This window comes from Hirundo rustica, chromosome 3, assembly GCF_015227805.2.
Source record: "Hirundo rustica isolate bHirRus1 chromosome 3, bHirRus1.pri.v3, whole genome shotgun sequence".
Classification (NCBI taxonomy): Eukaryota; Metazoa; Chordata; class Aves; order Passeriformes; family Hirundinidae; genus Hirundo; species Hirundo rustica.
This window is the reverse complement of record NC_053452.1, coordinates 74,366,177-74,392,004: the sequence shown is the minus strand read 5'-3', so window position 1 is coordinate 74,392,004 and position 25,828 is coordinate 74,366,177. Positions and strand designations below refer to the sequence as shown.

General features: G+C 34.9%; 1 protein-coding gene across 4 annotated transcripts in view; it reads right to left on the bottom strand.

The window, feature by feature from the left end:
- Nucleotides 1-25,828, bottom strand: part of ASCC3 (activating signal cointegrator 1 complex subunit 3) — a 254,871-nt gene that overhangs the window by 149,494 nt on the left and 79,549 nt on the right. For all 4 annotated transcript variants that reach the window (XM_040058833.2, XM_040058830.2, XM_040058831.2 and 1 more), the window contains exon 11: nt 10,967-11,131. In XM_040058833.2, coding sequence (XP_039914767.1) covers nt 10,967-11,131 — 165 coding nt within the window. The remainder of the gene's footprint in view (nt 1-10,966; nt 11,132-25,828) is intronic.

Below are 25,828 nucleotides of genomic sequence, written 5' to 3'. Positions count from 1 at the left end.
GAAAACTGCTCTTAATATTGTACAATAACTAAAAAGATCTGACTCCATTTAAGAAAATCAAAAGGCTCAGAAAAACCAGGGTAACATACTTTTGCCCTCCAAAAGGTTAGCTAGTGATTAACTGACATGGAGGAACAATAGCAGAAAACTGGCTTTGTCAAGGAGGGATAGCCCAGTTTATAGGCAAAATTGTGACACGTGATTTGGTGTCTTTTCTTCCTTAGTCCAAATCAGACCACTATTCTGGAAAGAAAAAGGAATCTAGTTTGTGCCACTCCTCTGTCTTAGGTTTTTGCTTCCACTACTCTCTTAGACAACGTATTCTAGTTCTCTGTAAGTGGCATTTCCTTATAATTTCCTCTTATTTTTTAAATCTTTAATTCCTCAAATGTTTGGTTTCTATGCCTTCCCCTTTAATAAGGGAGAGAAATGGTGCTTTACAACTAAACGTTCTGTTCCATACAAAAGCCTGCATATTATATGTATTTTCACGTAATTTTCAAAATGAATGAAAGCACACAGAAGAACCTGAATGAACAAAGTATACAAGAATTTTCCCATTTCCTTCTGGAACATTAGGAGTTGCGTAGGCTGGCCCACAACTAGCATAATTATTTAAAACCAGAGTTCACAGTAATTTTATTATAAAGGCTTTTTAGACACTGTAACTGAAGCCATATATGACGTCCTCAACTAGTCTCAAATGGGTGAACGACTCAAGATGAGTAAGGCTGGTATATGCCACCTGGCTTAATCCTATTTAAAAAATATGAGGTTTTACTTAGAATACAGATTTTGATTTACTCAGCTGTTTTGAGTTAAAGTGAAAGGAATGCAATTTAAAAAGTTAAATTAAAAGTTTTCAAAATAGATGATTAAAATGTAAATGAAGAGCATTCTAAAGGAAGACAAAATAACACCACACCATAATCCAGACCTGAAGAATAGGAAGCACACCAAAAAATTAAACTAAATCTCAAAGGAACTATAGCCCCAAACACAGTGGCCATAGCAGACAACGTAAACCAGTACACTGCCTGGACATGTTCTGTGGCAAAAATTTGGACACTAAAACTGTGGTTGCAAACAACTAAATGACACAGAAAAGCTGCAGACCAACTCTGCACTTGCACAAAAGCAGTTTTCCAAAGGAAAGCCCCATAGACAATAAAATCTGACACGTAAATGCAAACTGAGACACATGAAAGATTTCATTTTCTGAAGTCTTTCATCTACAGAGAACAAAAGCAGTGCTCTTCAAGAAAACAAAGAATCTTTCTCACTTCTTACATATCTTTTTATGGCTGGATTATGTGATGACCTAAGGGCTACAGTCATCATCAACCACACAGTTTTGAGGAGTTTGAGGTTTGGGGTTTTTTTGAGAGGTGGGGGAGGTGTGCAGGGTGGGTCATTTCCTCTTTTGTCTGTTTGAATTTTTCTGGATTTGGCATGGTCTGCTGGAGTACCACATCCCTCTGCACCGACCTCAGTGTCTGCAGGGCTGTTTCTCACGGTTTTTCTTCCATCACAAAACTCCCTGCACAGTGTTTTTACCCTTCCCTAAGCATGCTTTACCAGAGGTGCCACCACCTCCGGGTGCCTGGAGCCCGCTGTAAGCGGCCACGCTGGGCTCCCACAGCCCCAGCCATCCCTAACCAAGGCCACGCTGCAGCCCCCTCAGCCAGCACCTGGGCATCTGTGATGCAAAAGTTTTAATTTACTTAGTGTTTAAACACTTTATTTTTAAGCTTGAACCCGTAAGCACAATTAACATTTGCTGATACATGTATCCTGTAGATTGTTCACAATTGCCTGATAATAAGTACAGCAATCTTAAAGTGTAACTGAGCTCCCATCTGGAAAACATTACTTGATTTTGTTAAATTCAATAACATTTTTTTTTTTCAAATCTCTTAAGAGCCTCAAAGCACTAGTTTGAAAGTATGCTCGGTTTCATCTGAAGGCAAGAAAGCATTTCAAGTATTTAAACAATTAACAAGAACACTGCTTAATAACCATGGACATATGTATTTTTACAACAATTAAATGTAAGATGCTTTTTCAAAGATTTCTTTTAAAATAAAAGCAGTCCCTAGAGAACAGTTAAAATTTACTGAGCATTGCCACTTTCAAAACCTTAGTAAAAACAAAGAAGCCATTTAATGTCACTGACCTGGCAGCTGACCCCGGAGCTGAGGAACTTATTGAAAAATCCCAAATTAACACTCCACGTGACAACTGAAGCTGACAGTTAACACAAGCAAGTAATTAAGATTATTAACATATTTAGGGCACATTTTTTAAGCCCTTTCAACTAGACCAGGTTGTTCATGGCCCCAGCACTTCAAGGGATAGGACATCCACAACTTTGGGAAACCTATTCCGGCACCTCACCACCCTCACAGTTAAGATCACCTTCCTAATATTCAAACTAAACCTACTCTCAGTTTAAAGCCATTCCCCCTTGTCTTATTTCTACATGCTCTTATAAAAATCCCCTCTTCAGCTTTCTTATAAGCACCCTTCAGGTACTAAAAGGCAGTAAGATGACCCAGGTGCCTTCATTTCTCCAGGCTGAACATTCCCAGTTCTCTCAGCCTTTCTCAAGGGGAAGGTACTCCATCCTTCTAATGAACTTATTAAGACTCTAAATCATTCCATCGATTTTCTTAAGTTTTTTCAAGGCCATGAAAATAAAAATAAGTCTTTATTTTATTACCATTTACTTTTATATTTGCTCACCAAAAAGATATCTATATCTATATCTATATCTATATCTATATCTATATCTATATCTATATCTATATCTATATAAAATGATGATGCAAAAAGAGGTACACTTACATTAAAAAAAAATGTTATCATAAAAATCCTTCCAAATATTTTATGCCCAGATCAAATTCAAACTGTAAACTAAACACCTGTGAGTTAATGCACATCACCGCATGATGACAGAGAACGAGGGGCTTTTATTATTTTAATTATACATGGCAATATAAAACCAGCACTGACTAAAACTGTGCTAAACTTAAAAAATAAAAAACCAAGACTACCTGAATATGTAATCATATTATGATTTTTTTTTTTTTTTTCATTTTCCCTGTGATTATAATTCAGTTTTAACTATGTATCTATTATTTATCTATCCAAGCACTATGAAAACTTGATTTTCCATAATGGTTTTTAGAATTTGAACACATTTTTACAACAGAGTTCTCCGCATACATTTTTCAACTACATTTCTGACTTTCCTTTGAAGAGCAAACACTAACATCTTTTAGTCTTAGTTGCTTCTAAAGAACTGTAAGCCTTGAAAGTGTACAGATGCCTTTTGCAAATACAGATCATTCAAAAATCAGTATTTTCCAGCTACTGGATCACTTATTATTTGATCCTGGAAGTCCCAACTAGAGGTTATGCCTTCATATACAAGAAACCATGAACCCACAATCTTTTCCTCAAATGGCAGTAGAAATTACTGATAACACATTTAGGATGACAAATTTTTCTGGTTACATTGCATATCGGTGGTAGGCAGCTAAGTGCCTTTTCTTCACTACTGAGGCACAGCCTCTAGCATTTCATTCTTCATACGTGTTTAATTATCCCACTAAAATAATAAGTGCCTTTTGAAACTTATGAGGCTTTCCTTGAAAACCTGAACAAAGAGAGTATTTGCACATTGGGTTCTTTAAAAGCCTTACTAAGTTTTATTGGTCTGATGTTACACTGGAAGTGAGAAATAAAATTGCTACTGTTATATTTAATTGACATCTCTAATTAGTATATCTAATTCAGAAACATTCTTGATGGCATGTGGAGAATTGACAGCATGTCCACCAGACACACTCACAGAGCACGATGACCACACCATGAAATTCCACGTATGCAGAAAAAATAATCAGAAGATAGCTACCCAGTATTGATTTCCACATCAGCATCATCTGTGTTTATGCTGTAAATGGATAAAGGATCAAGTATGGGAAGTGCCTCTCTGGATTGTAAATTGATCATAGCAGGATCATTTTCCTCCTAATAGGTTTTAAGATTTGCATATCATCTTGTTGCATTACAGCCGCCACTTGAGAGCATACAGACTGTGCCTAGAGATACTCTTTTATCTGACTTCTAAAGTTCTTCCTGAACTTTGTGATCTTGGCAGCCTTCCCATTTCCATGTATTAAAATATCACATTCACAGAATGAATTACAATCAAGCTGGAAAACATATCTCTGATTGTTCAACCTGAACACAGAATTAAGTGAAGCAGACAAGTTTACACATTTTAATCTTTGAAGAATTGTCTGCTGGTTAGAAATTAATCTGATATTCAGATGACCCAGGATCACTTCAACACACCCACTACAGTCAGTCTTTATGCCCTTCAGATGTACGTTAAAGACAATATACTCAGAAAATTAGACACAAGCATTTCTTAGTTTTTAGTGCAGATGGGCAAGAAGATGAATTCTTAACTTAGGTTCCTGAGTCCCCTGTTCAGTGGTAGTAAGAATGAAGTTCTACATATTTGTTATTAGCTGAATACTGTCCTACCCACAGAATGGCTCTATGTCTCACTCTCTCACAGGATCTGTGCTATTTATACAAAACAAAGGAGAAACAGAAATGGAAAAAGAATTGAATGATTCAAAATTACTAAACAGGAAGTTAGAATGTTTCATCAGTACTTGTTTACTGCTATATTGTTTGCTAGTAATGAAAGAGTTAAATTGTCAATAAGTCCACATAGGTGCAGTTGTCTAGTTTTAGGAACAGAAATGGAAAAAACAGTAAAATTGCAAAACCAAAGTACATAGTAAAAATGCAATTACTAATACAGTTTTGAAGATTCTATATAGGATGTTATCTACAACTCACTCTGCACAGAATGCATTTGTTACCAGGCAACCACCTAGTTAAGTAATTTTATTAGTTTTACTCTGCATCCAATGAACCCTGAAAATACTGTGATCTCAGTCCTCCATTTAGAATATATTTAAAAATCTAGAGGTACTAAAAAAACGTAACCATGCAGAAAGCACTATTAGAAGCCATATTATTCTCCCTTAGCTAAATATTAGGTATGCATTAGTCTTAAGAATTGACATCCTGCATATATGTGTTAAGAGATTTCTATACCTAGCACAGTGTCAATTTTTCCTGACTGACAGAATGCCTTTTCATGCTATGCTTACTGTTTTGTTCTTAAACTAAGAAACAAAAATACCTCTGAACCTTTCTAAAAATTTGTTTCACTGCTCTACCATAATATGAAAGACCACAAAATGTATGCCAATCACTATTACATTTTAGACTCCACAGTTGTATCACTAAAATGGAAAAACACCTATTAATAATAAAAAATGAGATGCAGAATGAATTCCTGACATCCCTTCCATGCACAGTAAGAGAAAAGCTTCTGAAGATCAATTCAAATGTCTGATACACAACATTTTACAAACAATGGAGATTAGGTTTCTTTTTAAAAAAGTAGTTTTAAAAACATAATTTTTACACAACTACAAGGTTGTGCAAAAGATAACAAGGTACTTAGACTCATGTAAGACTCATTAGACATATGGCTGCACAACATACTGCCTAAAAATAACATCCCAGAGTAGCAAGAAAACATGTATTAAATTTATCACAAGCTGATGAACTGACAGACTTTAAAAGAACATATAACTGAAAAGCAGCCATTAAAAAGGGATTCCTTTAATTGCTTTCCAAGCCCAACTCTATTCAATAATTTTATTGATGATATGCTGTACAAAACAAATGGTGACAAGAAAGGCAGGTGATTGGCAGAATTAATATAACTGATATGTGTGCCAGCCATACAGATAAATCTAGGTTGATAGCCCCGTTCGAAATAAATTTCTTTTCATTCAGCTCATTCTATAACAGGCCACAGCTGCAAAATGAGACACTATTCTCAGGAAATATTCTTATAGCAATGAGTTAATGCTGCAGTAACTATAAAGAGGTTTGAGGATTTAACTAACAGGTACCTGAATGCAAGCTCCGCAGAAGATGTGTAAGCAAATTAAGTACATGCAGTTCTAAAAGGTATAAAAGGGATAGAACTGCATAACTCAAGAGAATCACTCTACCTCTTTAGTTCCAGAACTAAACTAACACAAAAATTCTATCTATATCCAGTTTTGCTTACGTATTTTGCAAAGACAGTTGTGAATAAAGGAAAGTCCAGTGAAAAAAAGCCCCACAACACTATTGTTTGAAACAGAAAAAATATTGCAGAAGGCTTCAGTAAACTTGTTTGGTTTATCCTTTAATAAAAGATGCTGAGTAACTTAATTAGTTTATATAAGGAATAGCAAAGATACAAAAGACTAAAAGAAGTCACTCAAGATGAGAGCTGAAGAGCCAAATGAAATGCCACTGTCATTCTCGTCCCAAAAGACCCACATAGGAACTACAGTGAGCTACCGTTTGACACAAGATACACAGATCTAAGCAGCTGGTTTTATGTCATTAGCTATCAGTCTTTACTTTTTTTATTTTTTTTAAACTGATCAAATTATCATAATCAAGAACGGGATCCCAAGCACATAAAAATTCCTGATTTGATAACAATTAGTCATTTGGATTTGGGTGAGAAACATCTGACCTTGTTTGCCAATGATCTCTAGTAAGAGATAAAAGAGGGAACAAAAGGGACAGAAAAAAATAGGTAGAGGAAATAATAAGACACTACAGATATTGAAAATGCAAAGAAAGAGCAAAGAAAACTACATTACAGCTGAAAGGAAAAGCTCCTTAAATATGGTAGCATGAGAAAAGAAACCTCAGAAAGGAAATACGAGAATTTCCAGGGGAAGAAGAACTCCAGCATCTTGTGGTCACTTGCAGTCAAAGTTGCCTTTGATCTTCACTTCCCCAACAAGCCCCTCTTTTCTTGATGAGTAAAAGGTACAGCATAGAAACTCTCCTTGCTGAGTCCTCTGTTGCCTGGAGGAGGCATTTCTTATCCATGTACATATTCCAGGAATCTCCTGTATTCCTTGTACTGCTGTGGTATCCCACCTATAGTAATAGCAACTTTGTTTATCTAATACAAAAACATAAAGCAACTGAAACTTAAACTTGAAGAATAAGACAGCGCTGAGAACAATATTTTTACGTCTAAGATGGCAGCTTCGGTATCCCAAAACCTGAGAAAGCTTTAAATATGGATTTTCTTTTATTTAATTTATCATTCAAATATTGAGAGTAGGTGTGTACAACCAATTATAGTATTCAGTATGCTTTTTTGTGAAAAAAATACCCGTAAGTAGCAAGGAAGTCATCAAAATCTCTGAATAATTATAACAAAATACTTCAGTGTCCTGTAAAAACTGTCAATTTTCTTCTTTCAAGCTAATAACCTTAGTATATTACAGTAGTGTGTAAAGTTTGATTAAAAAGTTTAAGCATTTCAGTTTTACATCTGCATTATGCTCTGGACTAAAACTTTAAACATCAAAGCTATAAATTGGATTCAAATAAGTTGTTTGATGTTATACCTACAGTATATAACAGAGCTCAGAGCAATTTTCCCACCAAAATGTTTAGCAAAGTCAATTTAAATCACTTGCAAAAGCATTCTCTAATATTTGAAAAGTGCAAACATGCACAAATATGCCCTTCATTCTGCTATGAGTAAAGCTGTCAGCAATTCCAATATATATGCTCCTTCCAGGTTTAAATAAAACCTAATTCTAAAAAATGCCATAAGTTAAAATGAGCGTGTTAAAGTCTTACAGTAAGTGGTGTGACTCAGTGTTCATCTGGGGGAAAGTACACCAATCATTCAAGTATTTTGAGGTACAAATTAGGACAGACCTGCTAATGCATCAGGATATTCCTGCTTTAAGAATGCATTTGGATAGCTGTATTTTTACCTCATATCAATACTGATCTTAAAACATTCTTTTCTGGCACAACTGTAGGCCCAAACATCTAGTTGAATACTAATTCTTAAAAATAGGAAAAAAACCCCAAACCCCAAACCCCAATCCACTGTCTTTTTTGTCTGTTTCATACCATCTAAACAAAATACCCCTCATACCTCCAACAAAACAAGAGAGATGCTTTTTCTCTGAGACAGACAAACCCTCCAAAACGTAAAAGGCACTACACTATACATCCTGACCGGCACAGGAATCATGACATTGTCTCACATGCAATTCAGGGAGATGGAACTACAGATACATGCATTATTAGAGTCACTATTAGTGATTTATGGAAAAGGCTGAAGTAGTATTCAAAGGAATTTATCACAGTTCTGTTCTAGAAGTGATACAAGAAATGACTGTTCCAGGTCAGATCAAAAATTATACAACTTGAATGCACTGTCTCCTGTAGGAGCCAAAAGTGAGAGTACAGAAAGTGGGAAAATGTCAATGTTATTTACCAGAATAGATCTCAGTTACTACAGCCTCCAGTCTGAACTAGTGACTACTACTCTGCAATTGATTTTCCTTTGAATAACTTGTCCCTCTAATACAAATTAAGAAAAAATAGTCAATATTTTGGATGTCTTAAACTAGTATACAAATCAGGTAATTGATTTAAGCAATTACTGCAGTGCTCTAATTGACGTAAGGATATTTCAGATTAATAATATCCTTGGGGTTTTTTTCCCCATTTTTCAATAAGTGAACCATTCTTACTTCCTGTGTGCATGAATACTGAACAAGTATGATACTTCTATAGATATCAATAAAAAGTAAGTTCTATAACTACTTTCAGGAAGGCTGGAGAGGAGATTGAAATCGTTGAAGACAGAAGGACATTCTCCAGGGATGGGCTGAATGGCTGAATATCCTGGTGGCTTTTTTTTTTTTTTTTTCTCCATGGACGTTTATGAATTTGTATCAAAATACATAAAATGGAATTATGGGTAAGGAACAAAACCAAGGAAATACAACATTTTCCCTCACAAAGTAATATTAAAACTAGATACTACTTTTTTTACACTTTGAGCAACTATAACAATATTTTCACTAAACTCCAGGGATATTCTCCTGAAATCAGAAACATTATGTCATCTTTTTTTGTTGACTGTGTTAAAGTTCCAGTAATTTCATAGTTGTGGATGTATACTGCAAACTTCACAGAACCATGCCTGCAAGCTTAGACACTGAAGTATAACATTTCAGTTTACTTTTAAAAAGTAATCCTCTTATTATTTGTTTTCATATTAAAAAAATAAAACAACTGTACAAAACATCTCCTGTTTCTTTGTCCCCAGGCTCTCTGTGAGGCTTGCAATTTGAAATATTTTTGTCAGCAATTGTTTTCTACAACACAATTCTAAAAAAAATTCTACTAGTAATTTTGCTTTCTTTTTAACTGTGGGTTTTTTTAGTGTACCTTTATACTGTAAATTTTTCCACTCCTAAGCTACCTACTTGTAAAGAGACATATGGGTCTCCATTACTATCTATCTTATCAAATTAGAATAAATAAGGTGGTGAGATGGTCAGTTTCAAGATTTGTGTATTGCATTATTTCCCAATTGTTTCACGTAAGGAAGGGTTACAACTCAGTAGCTTCAGCTCGAGATGAATTAAACTTCAACTCGGTAGGTAAAACAAACCTTGAAATTCTAGGAGATCAAAACACCTTATTTTAAGAGCTATTTTTTAAATGAGTGCTGAAGCAAGATACTGTTATAATACAATAAATGTACTAAAGATAGGATTCAGTACCCAAGACATAATTGTCTCAGATTTTTTCCTGAAGTTACCTCCGCAGGCTTGCCAGACACAAAAGGGAAGGATCTATGAGAGATTTGTGTCCAAACTGAGCAGGAACAGAATGCCAAGCTGAGTAATGTAGGACAAATAAAATGGCTCTCACCATCTATTTTGGACAGATGAAGCCTATCGTACAAGTCTCACAAAAATTCATGGTAAGAAATGAGTAAGTCTTGCAATCTGATAGGAAGAAAATTATTACCATGGTCATTGCTAAAACCTGAGATGCTTTACTATAAAGACACCTAAGGAAATCCAGGTTATCAAAACCATTTAAGAAAGAAAATACAACATCAAACAGCTAAAATTTATAACTTTTGAGGCAGTCTAAACTTAGCTTCTTCTAAAGAATTGTTACTTATATTGTTCTTTATACATGAACTTTACACTTTCTGTCCTGGGTTAGAGTACACATCCATTTCATTCTCTTCTTTGCGGAGTTGGAATCAGATGATTCAAAATCCTCAACAAGGTTAGTGTAGCCTTACCAAGAAAAAAAAAATGTACTCTATCCTTCTTTTTTAATCGATCTCCAAATTCCATGTTTTATTTCACTTGCAAAAGCACATCTCACCATTGAAACCAATCTACTTATTGCCTAACTCTGAATTCTTCTTTTGTACAAGGTTCAAGGAAAAAAAAATCCCTTTTCTCCTTTTTTCCATTTCAAATCTTGGTATTTAGAAAATAACACTAAATCATGGGGAAAAACAAAAGAACCATTTATGCTAGGCCAAAAAAGATAGTATTTTTCTATGAGTGCTGAAAGTTTTACCTAGATTTAAGACACTAATCGTAATTAAAACAAAAAAGAAATTCTCTTAGGAAAACTGCTAATTGAAAATGAGCATTCCTAGTAAGAAAATAATTTCAATTTTGATTGTGTTAAAACATTAGCATGATTATTATTTGTTTAAAAATGTTTAATTTTCCTGTTACTTTTACAGTAGAATAAATTAGGTGAATAAATTATAAGTAAGGAAACAGCACTGTAATAAACAATGCATTCAGGAATCTGATAGCTGATATAATACAGAAAGGAAGGTAGAAGACAAAAAAAAATCCCATTCTGAATACTCAGCTTTAAAACAGAACAGTTGTAAAATAAATTGCAAACAGCCTAAGCATTTCTACTTAATTGTCTAAGCATATTACCCTTACCAAAACAAAATTATTTTGAAGATTTTTTTTTCTCTTACCTGTCGCAAAGTACGTGCTACTATACTTTCAAGTACTGGTCCTCTGTCTTCGTGCAGCAGATGAACTTCGTCAAGGATCAAAAGTTTTACCAGCTGAGAGAGGGCTACATCACCAACACTCTTCCTTGTCACTACATCCCATTTCTCTGGAGTAGTCACAAGCATCTAGTAGAGCAGAAAAGAAGAAAAAAAAAATTAGCATATATAAATTTATAAAAATACAGTAATTTAACATACAGCAGAGAAAATGCAATGTAGAACTTAAAAGTTATCTTAAATTTTACCTACTTTATATATGAAGCAGACAGTTTGCTGCATCTACATGTGTTGGATGGCCATTAGTAGGATTCAGAATGGAAAACCATATAGAAACATCAACTAATAACTTCAAACTACTGTGCCCCTTTTGTTTAAATTTTCCACATAAAAACATTGAACAAGCTATCCAGAACAAATTACTTCTATAATCATTTAATGGGTCTGTTTCACTAAAATCATCTGTGATAACATATTTCTAACCTTCTTCACAGTGCAGTAAACAGCTAAGACCATCCCCTCATACCTAAGCTTGACCTGATAGTTCCCAGTTCCATACGAAATCCTTTCTCCCTGAGGCATACTTTCAAGTTGTACATTTTGATATCCTCATCCTTACACCGGTAAAACAGATTGACCAACTTCCACCAGTCAATGTCCCTTTATATGACAGCACAATCCTCTGTTATCAGCCTCTTCTCACTGTCTGCTCAGCAACCCATACATCAACAAGCTTCTTTATGAGGATCTTACAGAAAACACTCTCCAAGGCTTTACCAAAATCCAGGCAGACAATATCCACTGCTTTTCCCACATCTACTTGCCAGCCATTTCTTGCTGGAAATTTATCAAGCTGGTCAAGCATTACTTCCCCTTAGTGAAGCCAAGAACACCACTCATGATGGGATTTTCTTGTCTTTCATGTATCTGGAAACTGTTTTAAGATTAGCTGTTCCATCACTTTCCCATATGAGGCTGACCAACCAGGACCATGAGTCCTACTTCCTGCCCTCATTGAAGACAGGAGTGACATTTGCCTTTCTTCAGTCTTTGGTCACTTCTCCCAGTTATTACAGCTGATCAAAGATTATTGAGAGTGACACTGCAATGACAGGAGCCAGCTTCCTCAGCACTTGTGGATGAAAATCAGACTATGGACATATGTGTCCCCTGTATTTTTAAGACCTGATCTTCTTCCACCAAGGGTACACTTTACTTGCTCCACACTTTCTCCCAGTTGCTGGAACTTGGGACTTTTCCAAGCAGATAGATCTCTGAAGTGGCCAAACTCTGCTCTCCTGAAGTCCAGGGTTATGAGTTTCCTTCCTGATCTCTTCCTCCTCCTCCTCAGGATGCTGAACTCCAATATCTCATGGTTGCTATGGTCAAGTCTGTCTTCAATCTTGATATCTCAAACAAGTTCCTCCTTGTTTATAAGGTACAGCAAAGCACCTCTCCTCCAAGTCCTATCTACAGAGGATGAAGCACATTCCAGGACCATCCTGGATTGCTTGTTGATGTTTCTTTCAAAATATGAAAAAAAAAAAAGTTTCTTACAAAACATATTTATGAATACTTTCTATTCTCTTGGTCTTCTCCACAAGATATATTCTAATAGTATTTATTTATTCTCTTTCTTTGCACTGTCATACAATATTGTTCCAGTCCAATTATTTTACCATATATCAGTCTTTACTAATCACCAAGAACTAATCCTGAAGACACTTTGTGATATTACAGAAAAAAACCCCGTTCATTTCCTGCAGCATTTAAAACTTTACACATGAAAGACTCACTGAGTCACTATTGTCTCAGAGAGTGGTGGTATTCAGGGGGTATTTTCATGGTTTGTTTAAATACTACTGGGTGCATTTTGTTAGCAAATAGAGATTTTTCAAATGCTTGTACAAAATAGTAGGTGTAAAAATGTATGTCCACAATTTATGAACTGGAATGTAACACTACTACAGATGCAGCTGTTAGCACTTTAAAATGAGCCGTATCAACCACAAAATATTAGCAGCTGTACTTCCACAGAACATTAATTAGCAAACAGTGAGGAAATATATTTAGCGATGCATATTAAGGCTTTAAGGTGTGAAATACTACAAATGCAAGCTACTTAGCTAATTTGCTAAATCTAAATTGACAACATTCAGATCACAGCTTTTTTTTCATGTCAGTCATGTTATCAGGATACATATTTAAAACTGTATCATTAATTCTTCTTTTTCTGAGTGATGACTAAATATCCCTTACAATGGTGTTTTACTTTGATCTTGTTTTAAAATAGCAATGCATGCAATGACCTGAATTAAAAGCTATACTAAATGAGACAGTATATTAAGTAAGAAAAGAGATCTCCAGAGAATGTTTTGCTAGAGAATATTACATTTATTTTTCAGATAGAAATTACAGCTGGGGAAAAGAATTCTCAACCCATCCAAACAGATCAGCTTTGTAGTTGCAAATTATAAATTGAATACAAATATATAAAATGTTATTTAAAAATATCAGCTAAAAGAAATTGTTATCAGCAAAGAATAACAAAGATTATTTTTTTCAATTAAAATAATAAACCAAACAGCATTATGAGTTAGTTATTAGTTTTAAATGCAGCAGTGGCATTTCTTTTTATAAATAATTTTCAGAGACAATATATTTTATCTTTTAAGTTTTAAAATCAAAACTCCATTCAGGAAAAGGATTCTGCTTTTTCTTTGGGGGCAGAAGAAGGACACAAAAACCAAATATTAAAAAAATCTTTTAAATATTTTCTTCTTTTACATGGACTTGAATTCTCAGCACACTGAGAAGTGTGTTCATTTATATTGCTATTTCACCACTTCACCTCTTTCACTATTGAAATAGCTAGAAAATAAAGTGTCACATTTGTTTAATGAACTGCAACTCATGCAAGATATTTCAATCTGGTTTTCGTATTAGGATATGGCTGAATAGAAATGGGTTAACTGTCAATATTTTTACAGTCAAGTTAAGTTTTTCTATGCACACACACTTCTCTTTTCCCAATGTTTTTTGGATTATTATTTTTATTCCACACTGACTTTTCACAGAGTCTTCTGTCTTATGTGAGCACTGCCACTCAATTTCACTGTTACACCAAAGGAGCTACCTGTTTAAAAGAAATAATCCAAATATCTCAACTCAAAATTATGTCATTTACCTTTGAGGTTATTTAACATATCCCTAGACGGTTTTACATAATATTCAGGTAAGAACTGAAAAAAAATTAATTATTTCGCTTTGAAAAATTATGTCAAAAGGACAACACTATATGATAACATCAAAATTTCAAGAGACAATGAAACTGCACTTTTCAATAGCTGCATGATTTGCTAAGTATTTTTGTCAAGTTCTCTTAAGCCCCCTTTGAAGCCAGATTTCATGGTAAAAAGAAGTTACATTTTCACCACAGTTTCAGAAGATCAACATGTTGAAAATTCTGGTGTTTGTCATTGTTTGGGGCTTTTCTGAATCTGAAAAGCTTATTGTCTTACTAAACTCAAATGATCTTCCTTTAATTTCTACAGGGCCAACATTCATTTCTAGCAGTTGGCACAGCCTTGAAGGTTTATGTTTTCAATAGCTTACTGTCAGTTCCTTGAATCTCTTTGCTACTTTTAAGTTCTCCCAAACACATTTTGCTCATGACTAGTATCTGTTTTCTGCTTCAATAATTAGGACACACACTCTCAGCCTAGAAAAACTATGGTAATCCCCTCAAATTTACACTCCAACAGGTACAAACCACCCATGAAAATACTTCAGAACAGAGAACATAAAAAACTCAGTTACAACATGTCATACTACAAAATTCACTGCTTTTAAGTTCTTCAAGACCATTTTTGTGAACAGTTTTTCTGTCTTCAGCCACTTTAGCCTTCGTCTGTCACTCATCTGACATGCTGTCCCTTTCATATACACAACAATAAATCAAAACTCAGAAACACACCCTACCTCACCCCCAACTTCCTGACCAGTATAATTGCCATAAAATAATCAGAATAGACCTAGATCACTTTTCCTATGTGCCAGATATCATCAGATCAGGTATAGAGTACTGGTTGACTCTGATCTCAGCTTAAACCTAACTAGGATGATAAGAAAAAGCCCCATGTCTGGCACTTGAGGATGTAGTATTTTAATATTTGGTTACACAGATTTCTGTAACATAAAAAGTAGAAAAGTATTTTGTACTGAGACTGGGTATTCTGAGCATCACCACCATTCCAAAAATAAGCCTGCATGCTGCCATACTGAAAACAGAGCAGCAGCAGTGTAATGCCTTTACTTTGTGTAAGATGTAAATATGGTTCCTTTATAGTATCAAAATAGTGAAAATATAGAATAGGATGGTACCCATGCACATACTTTTAAACATTTGACATATGAGTTTAATTCATACTATTACACATGCTGAGCAATAGAATCTATCATTCTTTCTAGAAAGAAACTGTAGAATAAACTCAAGGTTATAATGAGCAAATCCAGAGGCCTTTGCATCAAGAAAATATTGTGGATGCCAAATGATCACAATAATAAAAGTTGTATGTTATGGGAAGTTTCCAAAATGAAATTATCTTCCCAGAGCTGGATCAAGATCCAGAAGCATGTCATAACCATATGTCACCTAACACCTGCAACACAGTATTTTCATATTTAACATACCTATATAAAAGCACTTCCTCTTTGAAATCATCAGAATTATGATAAATAAACAGAAAATATTCCATTTATTTTATATTTCTCTGTGAAGTTCAAAATATTGCTTCTCAAAGCATTGATTAAATCTGCAAGAAATACGTTTCTACTGTAACTTCATCCTTTATTTACTTTATCCTCTGAACAGCCACTTCTTTTTAATTTTGCATTAACATTTCTTTGTACCTTTCCCACTTTCTATTAAGTATGTAACAGTATACTTAGGTAAGAAAAAGGAAAACTGAATCTTATTATACAAAAAACCACTCTGATGCCTGTGGCTATGTGAGCATCTATTGTCTAAAGGCTTCCTCCTGTGCTCCTCTTGCTCTGTGACCAATGATGCTGGAGTTACTCACTTTGTTAATAGCACAAAAGAAGTCTTATTGAAGCCTAAACTATGGGGACACAAAGAGACAGAAACAGCTAAACTATAACCTGGAATCAACTGAAATATTTATGCTGGAAATGCATGTTAGGTATTTTAGTGCATGTTATGCACTGGAAAATGCATGTTTGGTATTTTAGAAATCTGCCTTTTAACAACATAAAACAATTATTAGATACAACTGGAAAGAATTTTATCATTTGCAGATTAGAAGGAATTTTCTTACTAAAATTGAATGCAACAAAATCAAGCATCATTCAAAATAGGGGAATTCAGTTAACTTTCAAACAGAAGTGTTTTCTGAAGTGATGCTGGAGAAGAAACAATTTTAAGGTCCAATTCATTAGTATATACAGTTAAAGAAAAAACAACATATGTACAAAATACAAATCCTAAGGATCTAATAGCTTTGGAAGGCATGGAAGCAGTCCCTTTCTATGTTCTGTAGTAAATTTGTCTCTATCACAGTGATTCACCACGAATGGATAGCAATAAAGAATTCTGCTCTAGCCACTGCTGCTTTACTGTTATTATTTAAAGACACTTCCTCAAAGATCTAATTCTGTCCATTTCTATCAGTAGAACTTCCTTATCTTTATTGTTTTCACCTTGCTACTGATCTATGCTCCTGCTCCTATACACACACCTACAACTTCCCCATACCTCATCCTAGAGGGAGCTTTGCTCAGTCACAGCCAGAGCTCCTCATCTTCTGACAGCTTTTTGGCAAGGGGCATGGACAACCTACACAGTTTACTCAATTCACGCTGTAACTATTTGTCTTGGTGGTTTGATCTGGCAGGAAACTCATTGCAAGATCTTAACTTTCGCAAAAATGGAGACACACAAAACTGTACACAACTACACACATCCACCCAGAGCACACACTCATTGGAATGCAGCATACTCTGCAATTCTGTAGGCAGAGCTGCTATGCTGGGGCTTCATATAATTTGAAAATATTTCCCTTCTAATAAGTGATATTTTTGAGTTTCTCACAGTTTTTAATATTAGATAGCTGATATCACAGCCCATGAGGGACACATTACCAGCCTGGCATTCTTTGAGGTAAAACTCCATCAAAACATGTTACATGAGCAGCAACCTGCAAGTCATTTTCATAATGCTGGTTTTATTCCTTTTTTTTATGGCACTCTTACTCTGTGATTTATTCAAGCATTTAAAAAAAAAAAACCTCGTGAGCTGGAGCTCAGGCAGGGAGTGGAATAAACATACAGAAAGTAAAGCAGAGGGCATCAATTCAAAACAAGAATCTGAGGTGGGAAGTGATAAATAATGAATGCAAGTATTTTGCTCTTCATAGATCAGAAACAACCATCTGATGCTGTGTTTAACACAGTTAAAACAGAATTATGTTTCTAGTATAGCAGATTCCTTACCATACAAAGATATGCAGATGAGCAGTATGCCTGCGTAGTTGAACAGATGATGTTCTAACAAATCTGAACATGCATCTGTGGTCTAAAGTAATGGAAATACAAGACCATACATACACACACACACACACACATACATACATACATATATATATATCTATATATATATATATGCGCGCATCTTAGAATCATTTAATAATAAAACTACACTTACAAGAAGTATGAACATAGAAGACTGAGCTTATCATGCTAGGAAGACTTAAAAAGAGTGCATTATATTGATGCTTATTAGAAGCAATTAGTAACTCACCAAAGTTAACAGCAATTGTCAATCAACAACAGAAATCAACAAGGGATTGTAACAGCTGTCACTCAGAACTCAAAATATCCAACGACTTTTTAACTGAAGCAATATAACTCTGTTCAGCAGAGCAAGGTACTTATGACACATTCTGTTGAATAGATTTTTTTCAATATTACTTTATTTGTTGCATACTCAGTTACATAATTATGACTAACAGATTTAAGTTCATATGTGAAGATTTAAAATTTTATGCTTTTCTGCACAATCCTGGATGTCCCAGAGATGACAAAATTCATGCAGAAATTCCAGTACTACTTTTAGGCCTCAATACAACAGACTGACACAGTAAAAATAAACTAGGTAAGACAGTAAAACTAGTAATTTCCTTTTGTTGTTCATGTGAAAGCCCTTACCTAAAGTTTTTTATAGTCTTACTACAAGAATATGGAATAGTTTTCATGTGGAGTAGTTACATTAATCTGAGATGAAACTACAGAAAACAATGCATATTAGAATCGCAATAGTTATACTGAGTAATAGGATACGAGCACCTGCTCCCTGTATTCTTTATTCCCATGACAAAACAGTCTGTTTAAAGTCAGTACAAATCTTATTTTAAAAACCATAGCAAGGAAGAACAGCTTGCATGATTTTGTGAAATTCATCTCTTATACTGTAAGATATATAATTAGCTACTCAGACTTCAAGTTTAAATAATGATCTAAATATTTTAAAGGAGTTTGATCCAAAACATTACCCTCTTCTCCTCTTTGCTGTTAATCAGTTCACCAATTACACTTTTACTAACCTCTGATATACTACTGTCAGGTTTGATTGATGCCAAAAGCTCCCTTAATCAAATCTGACAACTTAGAGCAAGCGCCTGTCTCTTGAGACACTGCATCCAGCCTGCTTGTTTTCAAATCTTCCCAGTGTTATTTTGCATTTCCTTCTATTCTAGCCCCTTTTTCATATCTAACAGAGATAACAGAATAACAGCAAAAACATGACTGTAGAATACATTTGTGTATGTTTTTTATATCATTATAGCAATACTTGGGGTAAGATTGTTATTTTGTTTAAGAATTTACAAGGAAAAAGGACAAGAAGATTTTTTGGAAATTGAAGTTTCTGAGAAATCCAATATTGTTGCTTGCTTGGTGGTTTGGTTTCATAATTGTGGGTTTGTAAGGTTTGTTGGGTTTTTTTTCCCCCATTTTCTTTTTTCTTTCATAGCTGCAAGGAGAAGGGTTTCAAAGTGATTACTCCTCTGTTCTACAAGGAAACTTTAGGCTCTGGTTGCACAGCTTCAGGAGACAAAGATAAAAGGCTACCTCAGCTCCCAGTTTTTTCAATTTATTTATACTGGTATGCTTTTAAGACTCATCATAGGGGTCCTCTATATCTCATTAACTGTAAATATTAAAAGGTTCATAAAAACTTTTGTTGACATAATGATAACCTTTGATTTATTTATTTATATTTTAAAATTAGCCAGATTTTTCCCCCCATTCTGCTCCTGTCAAGCCTTACCCAAGATGTGGATTAACCCAACATTATGTGAAAAAGACCAAAGGGCAACAGTGACATTTTGTTTCAAATATCCTTTTTCGCACGCCTTTACTCAACAGTTATCTTCTATCACAAATTTGTGTGCAAGAGGGAGCAAGTTTGTGTTTTTGTTTCCAATCAGGTTTTTTCAAGAGTCAATGTAAATCATTGATATGGAGCCATACTAAGTGAAAGATGAAGAAAAAAAAAGGTTCAGCTGAGATGCTGATATTAAACAGATACTGCCTTAGAAGTCAATTTTGTGCCACCTGTTTACAAGATGACAACTCAAACACCAATTCATTTGCTTGCGTGCAAATGCAATTTCACGAAATTTTCCTTTCAAGTTTACACTCCGGAGCAAATTATGTCTGCTAATGTTAATGATAACCAGTGTTGAAGATGACTGTAACAGACCTACAGCAAGACTGTCAGATTCTCTGGTTACATTAGCTAAGAACTAGCATGCCCTTTGGATTTCAGCAGGATTCTTCAAGCACCAAGAGGATATATCAATAGTTTGCTATTGTAATGAAAGGATCAAATCACACAGAGTTTCACAGGAGTCTATGCACCTCAATATCATTGCATATCTTCATGAGCAATCCTAGTAATTGACTACAGATTATATCCACTAAACATTAAATTCATATTATGCTGGACAGAGCTGTAAACACATTACATTGGAGGATGGATTAAGAATTTTAAAATGTCTTAATAAGTTAAAGAACAGATGCATTCATGCATGAGTCTAATATAATTTCAAGATTCTGCACTGAGGATAGGATTATCTTGCCTACCTTACCTGCTAATTTAGAAAATCACCCTCAAAATTAGACATCTAGGCTCCTTCTAGCTGGTTCATTTAATCCATCTAAGTATGAATCAGCCTTAGAAGTCTTTTCTCTGTTGAGTTCTCCCTATGAGCCTGTGCAACCAGTTTAAACCAGTTGCCTAACTCTTGCATGGCTAAAGCCAAAGTAGATGCATCTGACCCTTAGGAATAATTATCCAACAAATGCAGGACGTAAAACAACTGGCAAGGCAGTAGCTGGACAGCAGAAGAGAAACAGCAGATCAGTCTGCACATGAACCAAAAATGTTTTGCTGATGCAAAAATTGAAACCTTAAAGTTGACATGCTGCTATTTGGACATGCTAAATAAACTTTGCACTCTGTTTAGCAGCAATATGATCTCAAGGCAATACATTATGTTCTGGGCAACTTATTTTAAGAAGCGCAAACCAACTGAGAGTCCAGAAGTGAAAAATGAGAATGACTAAACATAAATGAAGCATGACCTTTACAAAAAGTTTAAATAAACTGACGCTTAGGCAAAATAAATGTGCCTAAACAGAGATAACTACAACTGCAAGAGACTTTGGAGAGCAAATAGCAGTGACTTGGGGAAGACAGACATTCAGGTAAGGAAAGTGGAAAATTTGATTAGGATTCAGGCTTAAAATAGGTTTCCATTTAAAAAAAATAAATCTTCTAACAATGAAGACAGGTAAGCCCTGAAGGAGATTTACCAGGAAATTTAGGAAAGCTCCATGATCAGGGTGTTGTAAAATGAAATTAGAGCAATATTTATCAACAGTGAAATATATATATTAGTTTTATCAGAAGGACAAATAAGATTAATTCTCATATTATTTTGTGTAGTTTTAAGATCAGCTTACAATGTAAAGAAAAAACACCTTTCAAATTTCAATTATAAGTAACATAAGTAACTATGCATAACATATGGCCTAGATAATATATGCTAATCTATATTAGTAATTTAATACGCTACTAATAAATACCCTGCTAGTACTGCATGCTATAATATAAACCACTAGACACTTTATGATAACTTCAAAATGATTTTTGCTATAATAAGAATACTTTATACCAATATTACATATATTCTACTTTTTTTATTAAATTAGACTACATTTTATTATAGTTATTGCATGCAAAATGATTCTTCAAGTGTTGGAGGTGCTTAAAATTTTTTCTTTGATGTAGTATAGAAAAAGGTGTATTCTAAATGCAGTCAAATTTAGCATTATTATCTGCAATATTTGTAAGCATTCATTTGAAGTATAATGTCTGGGGTTTGTTCCACAAATAAATCACAATAAATGCTACACAACCTAAGATATTCTGTTATGACAACTTAGAGGATATAAACTCTCAATTCTCCTGATGCTATTTTGTAATTTACTTGTATTTTCGACTGACCAGAAGCAGTTAAATTTGAAAAAGATCCAAAAGAGGCAAATGTTCCCTGAGCAACCTGTCCTCAACTGTGCTCAAATGAGCTATCTTTTTGCAGAGGAATAGTCACTCAGCAGGCACAGCTGTTATTCTGCAATTTTTACATCTAAATCAAAGATAATTGGACTTCTGAGTACATTTAAATTGTACTCTGGGAAAAGGGTCTAACTTAATGCATCATTTGCATTAACTATAAAAGACTGCATCTTCATCCTGTAAAATTTACTGTGCTTAAAAAAGTATTTGGAAGTGCGAAATAGTTACTAAGTAATTTTACAGACGTGTAGACACCTTTTGCATAGAATCTTTTCAGCTATAAAAGACCATTAAACCAAACAGAAGTAAATCATTCTTCTAAAGTCTTCATAGATAAAATATTAATGGTAATAGAGACTCCTGAAATTTACTTTCCTCCAACTTTTATTGAAGATCCTCAGTGACAAAAAAGCCTGAGACAAAAACTATATTTTATTTGGTGTTTTTAATAAGTTCATTAGTTAATCATATGCAGATGAGCAGTTAGTTCATACCACAAAGTACTTCAATTTTCAGATTCTCTGATACTAGTTTTAAGAACTTAAATTGTGGCATTCTTTATTGCTACTTATTGAGATTCATTGTATTTCACAGTTTAACATTCAGGCAATGTATTTTAAAGATTTTTAGTCTTAATTTTACATATAAAAATATGAAAAGAAAAATGCTTCTTAGCATTTCTTCACTAGAAAATAAAATCTGAACATTTTCTGATAAAATGTCATCTTTTATGATTACACAGGAACATTCTAACAGGCAAAATGGTGTCTAAAACCTTCCTTGCTCATCTTTTACTGATACATGCAGTAACTATCAGATAGGCAATTCCATCAAAATAGACTAGCTTTGATTTTCACAGAATTACAGCAAGGATAAGGTTGGAAGTCACCTCTGGAGATCTACCAATCCAATCCACTGCTCAAATCAGTGTCACCTAGAGGAGTCTGCTGAACACTGCATACAGACACATATCCAGCATCTCTCAGGTGATACTCAAAGTCTTTGAAGACTCTGCAGCTTGTCTAGATGAACTTTCAGTGTCTGACCACCCTCACAGGAAAAAAAAATAAAGTCTCACATTTACAGAGAACTTCCTGTATTGCAGTGTGTGCCTACTGCCTCTTTTGCACTCACTGGAAACTGCTGAGGGCTGGCTCAGTCTTCTTTACACATAAATACACAATGTACTCAGATTGCACCTATCTGAGCTTTTCCATATCCAGATGGAATGGCCCCAGCTTGCTTTGCCATTCTTCACGTGACAGATGTTCTATCTCTCAATAACCTTCACTCCTTTTTGCCAGAATTGCTCCAGTGGGTTCCTCTCATACAGGGGAGCCCTTGAACACAGATGGGTCTCACCAGGGCTGAGCAGAGAGGAATGGCCACCTCCTTTGAGCTGCTGGCAACACCCTTCTGAAATGCAGCCTGGACTGAAGGGGATGTTGCTGGCTCACATTTAATCTGTTTTCCACCAGAATATCTGTTATTTTCCCGGGAAGCTGCTTTCCATCTGACCAGCCACCGGCCTGGATGTGTTCATAAAATTGCTCCCCCACTCCTGTGTAGGACATGGCATGAACTCTGGAACTTTATGAGATCTCTGTTGGCCCATTTCTCCAGTCTGTCAAAGTCACTCTGAATGACTGTGCAACTATCTGATCTGTCAACCACACCTCCCAGTTTTGTACCATGTGCAAAATTACTTTGTTTCCTCACAGAGGATCAACATGACTTTTCAAAGGCAATCAAGAATGACCTCATTATAACTTTGACCAGGTCCCCCAGAACTTGGGGGAAAATACCAGATTGCATTAACTTGTATTATGTTCAGTTTGTCTGCACATTCCCTAACCTGACTTTATTCCACCAAGTATTGAATTTTCCTTCTCTAGATTTTCCCATTTGTCTCTGGGGCTTGGGATTGCTGAAAGCCAGTCCTAACCATAACGACCAAAGCAAAGAAAGCATTAAGTACATCTGCCTTTTACAAGCCTTTAGTCATCAGGCACCATGTTCCATTTAGCTGGAGTTTTCTCCAATTCTTCTTCTGCTGTACATCCATAGAAGCCTTTCTTGCTGTCCTTCACATATGCCCTTCACATAACCCTGTCCCTTCATGCTCAGCATGGGCAATACAATCCTTCCAGGTCAACTGTTCCTCTTGCATGCTTCCTTTTAATGTTTGGTTTTCATCTTGTAGGTCTCCTGACATTCTTGTCTAACTTGCTGATCACCAGGATGAGCCACTCCTGAGTTTGGAGGCATTGAGCAGGAATAAGAAGTACAAAGGACTGATAGAGAGTTTTAAAGTCTGAAAGACTTTGAATTTCCATTTAGATTTAAAAAATACTGAAGTAGGTTATTGAACTCATTAGAATCACTTGCTAGGTCATTTACAACTGAGTGTAGAAAATACTGCTGTAATGTGCTACATTACATATAATACCCTCACACACAATGCAGTTTCTGAAGGACATTAAGTGAAGACTCCAACTCAAGAATCGTACTGCATGACACAAAGGTATTGAGCTCACTGAACATATTACAGCTATAAAACTGGATCTATAGTTTTTTGTATATCAACACACAACTGAATTAAAAGTCTTTGAAACTTTCTAGTACACTAAATTCTTCCCTCTCTCCCCCACCCCAATACCAAGGTTGCCCAATCACTGTTACATTTATCTGTTTTGAGAGATGTAGCAGTAAATACAGCTTGGCAAGTATAAGATGGACTGTCTGAAACAGAGTAAAGAGAGACCAAGTAAGAGGAAGGAACAGCAAAGCGATCTTGTGCTTAGAATTGTGCCTTTGACATGAAGCAGTAACATTTGGTTTTCACTGTCACTGTCTTAAGTATTTTCTTAAATGACAAAAAGCCACAGTAAAACCAATACACATCAAAACTGGTGCCTATAAAGGCACAAGAAAGAGTCTGAAGTCTATTACTGAAACTTATGTAAGGTAACCACCTAACACTGGGGTCTCTAAATGCAGTAGCTGACAGTCAACACGTGACAATCTACACAAAGCCATTCATATATCCATATATCCCCCCAACTTGAGGGGATAAAAAGAAATAAATAATATAAAAGTAATAGAAAGAATTGAAAGCTCAAAGGCAGCTTCCCCTTAGGAGATTCATCATCCTGTTGCAGAAGTGGGAGAAACTTAGCAGCTCCAGCCAGGCTTTTTTCTTCCACAGTCACACATCTTTATCACACAGAAGCCTCTCTGATGAGGCCACTAGACTAAAATATGCCACTCAAAATCTAGCTTAAAACATTACAAGTACTTCGCAATTCATGATTCAGTGGATGGTGACATCACTGCAGCAATACACCTAAAAATCCGTCATGTCAAGACAGAATTTGATTCAACTAGTCCAAGTCATGCACAAGTGAAGAAGGGCCTTTTAAAAAGTAATAATTTAATTACAAACCTGGCAAAAGAGAAAGGAAGATGCTGAACCCTTAAAAAAACATTAAAGAACAAGTTCTCTCTTAACATACATCAGGTTTGTATGTTCTATTTTCAGAAAAACTTCAGCATTATTAATATCTGTTGTATGGAAGTAACAGATGCAATAACTTAAGAGCAATCTTCTACAGACACAATTTTTTAAAATGTTTAATAATTTGATATTTTCAATGAAATATTTTTAACATTTTAATTCATATTCACTTCTACAACATTCTCTAACACTGAATTGAGATGAATCATTCACAAACAATGAATTTTGACCTCTATAAAAACAGACACTAAATGCATTTAATGTCATAAATCAAATGTATTTTCAGTGCAATTCAACTTTAAATAGCAAATAGGCAGAATATTACCAATAATCATTTGTATGCACATTAAAAATTACTTCAAAATTTTTAGTTAGTACTGCTTACAAAATATTTTGAATTATGTATTTGTGGTTAATGTCATAACAATAATAAGCACAAAAATTGATTTAAGATACTAACTGGAAAGCTATTAAATCAGATCTTCCCAATTTCAATAACTAATCTGTGTCTGATATCTCCACTTGAAAAACTAGGAAATCTACTTGATTCACCTGTAGGTGACACTGTTGGTCTTAGCGATACAACCAAAGAGCAACAGCATTTCCGCAGTCTGGAACAATGGTGTTTCCAAACCACAGATCTTTG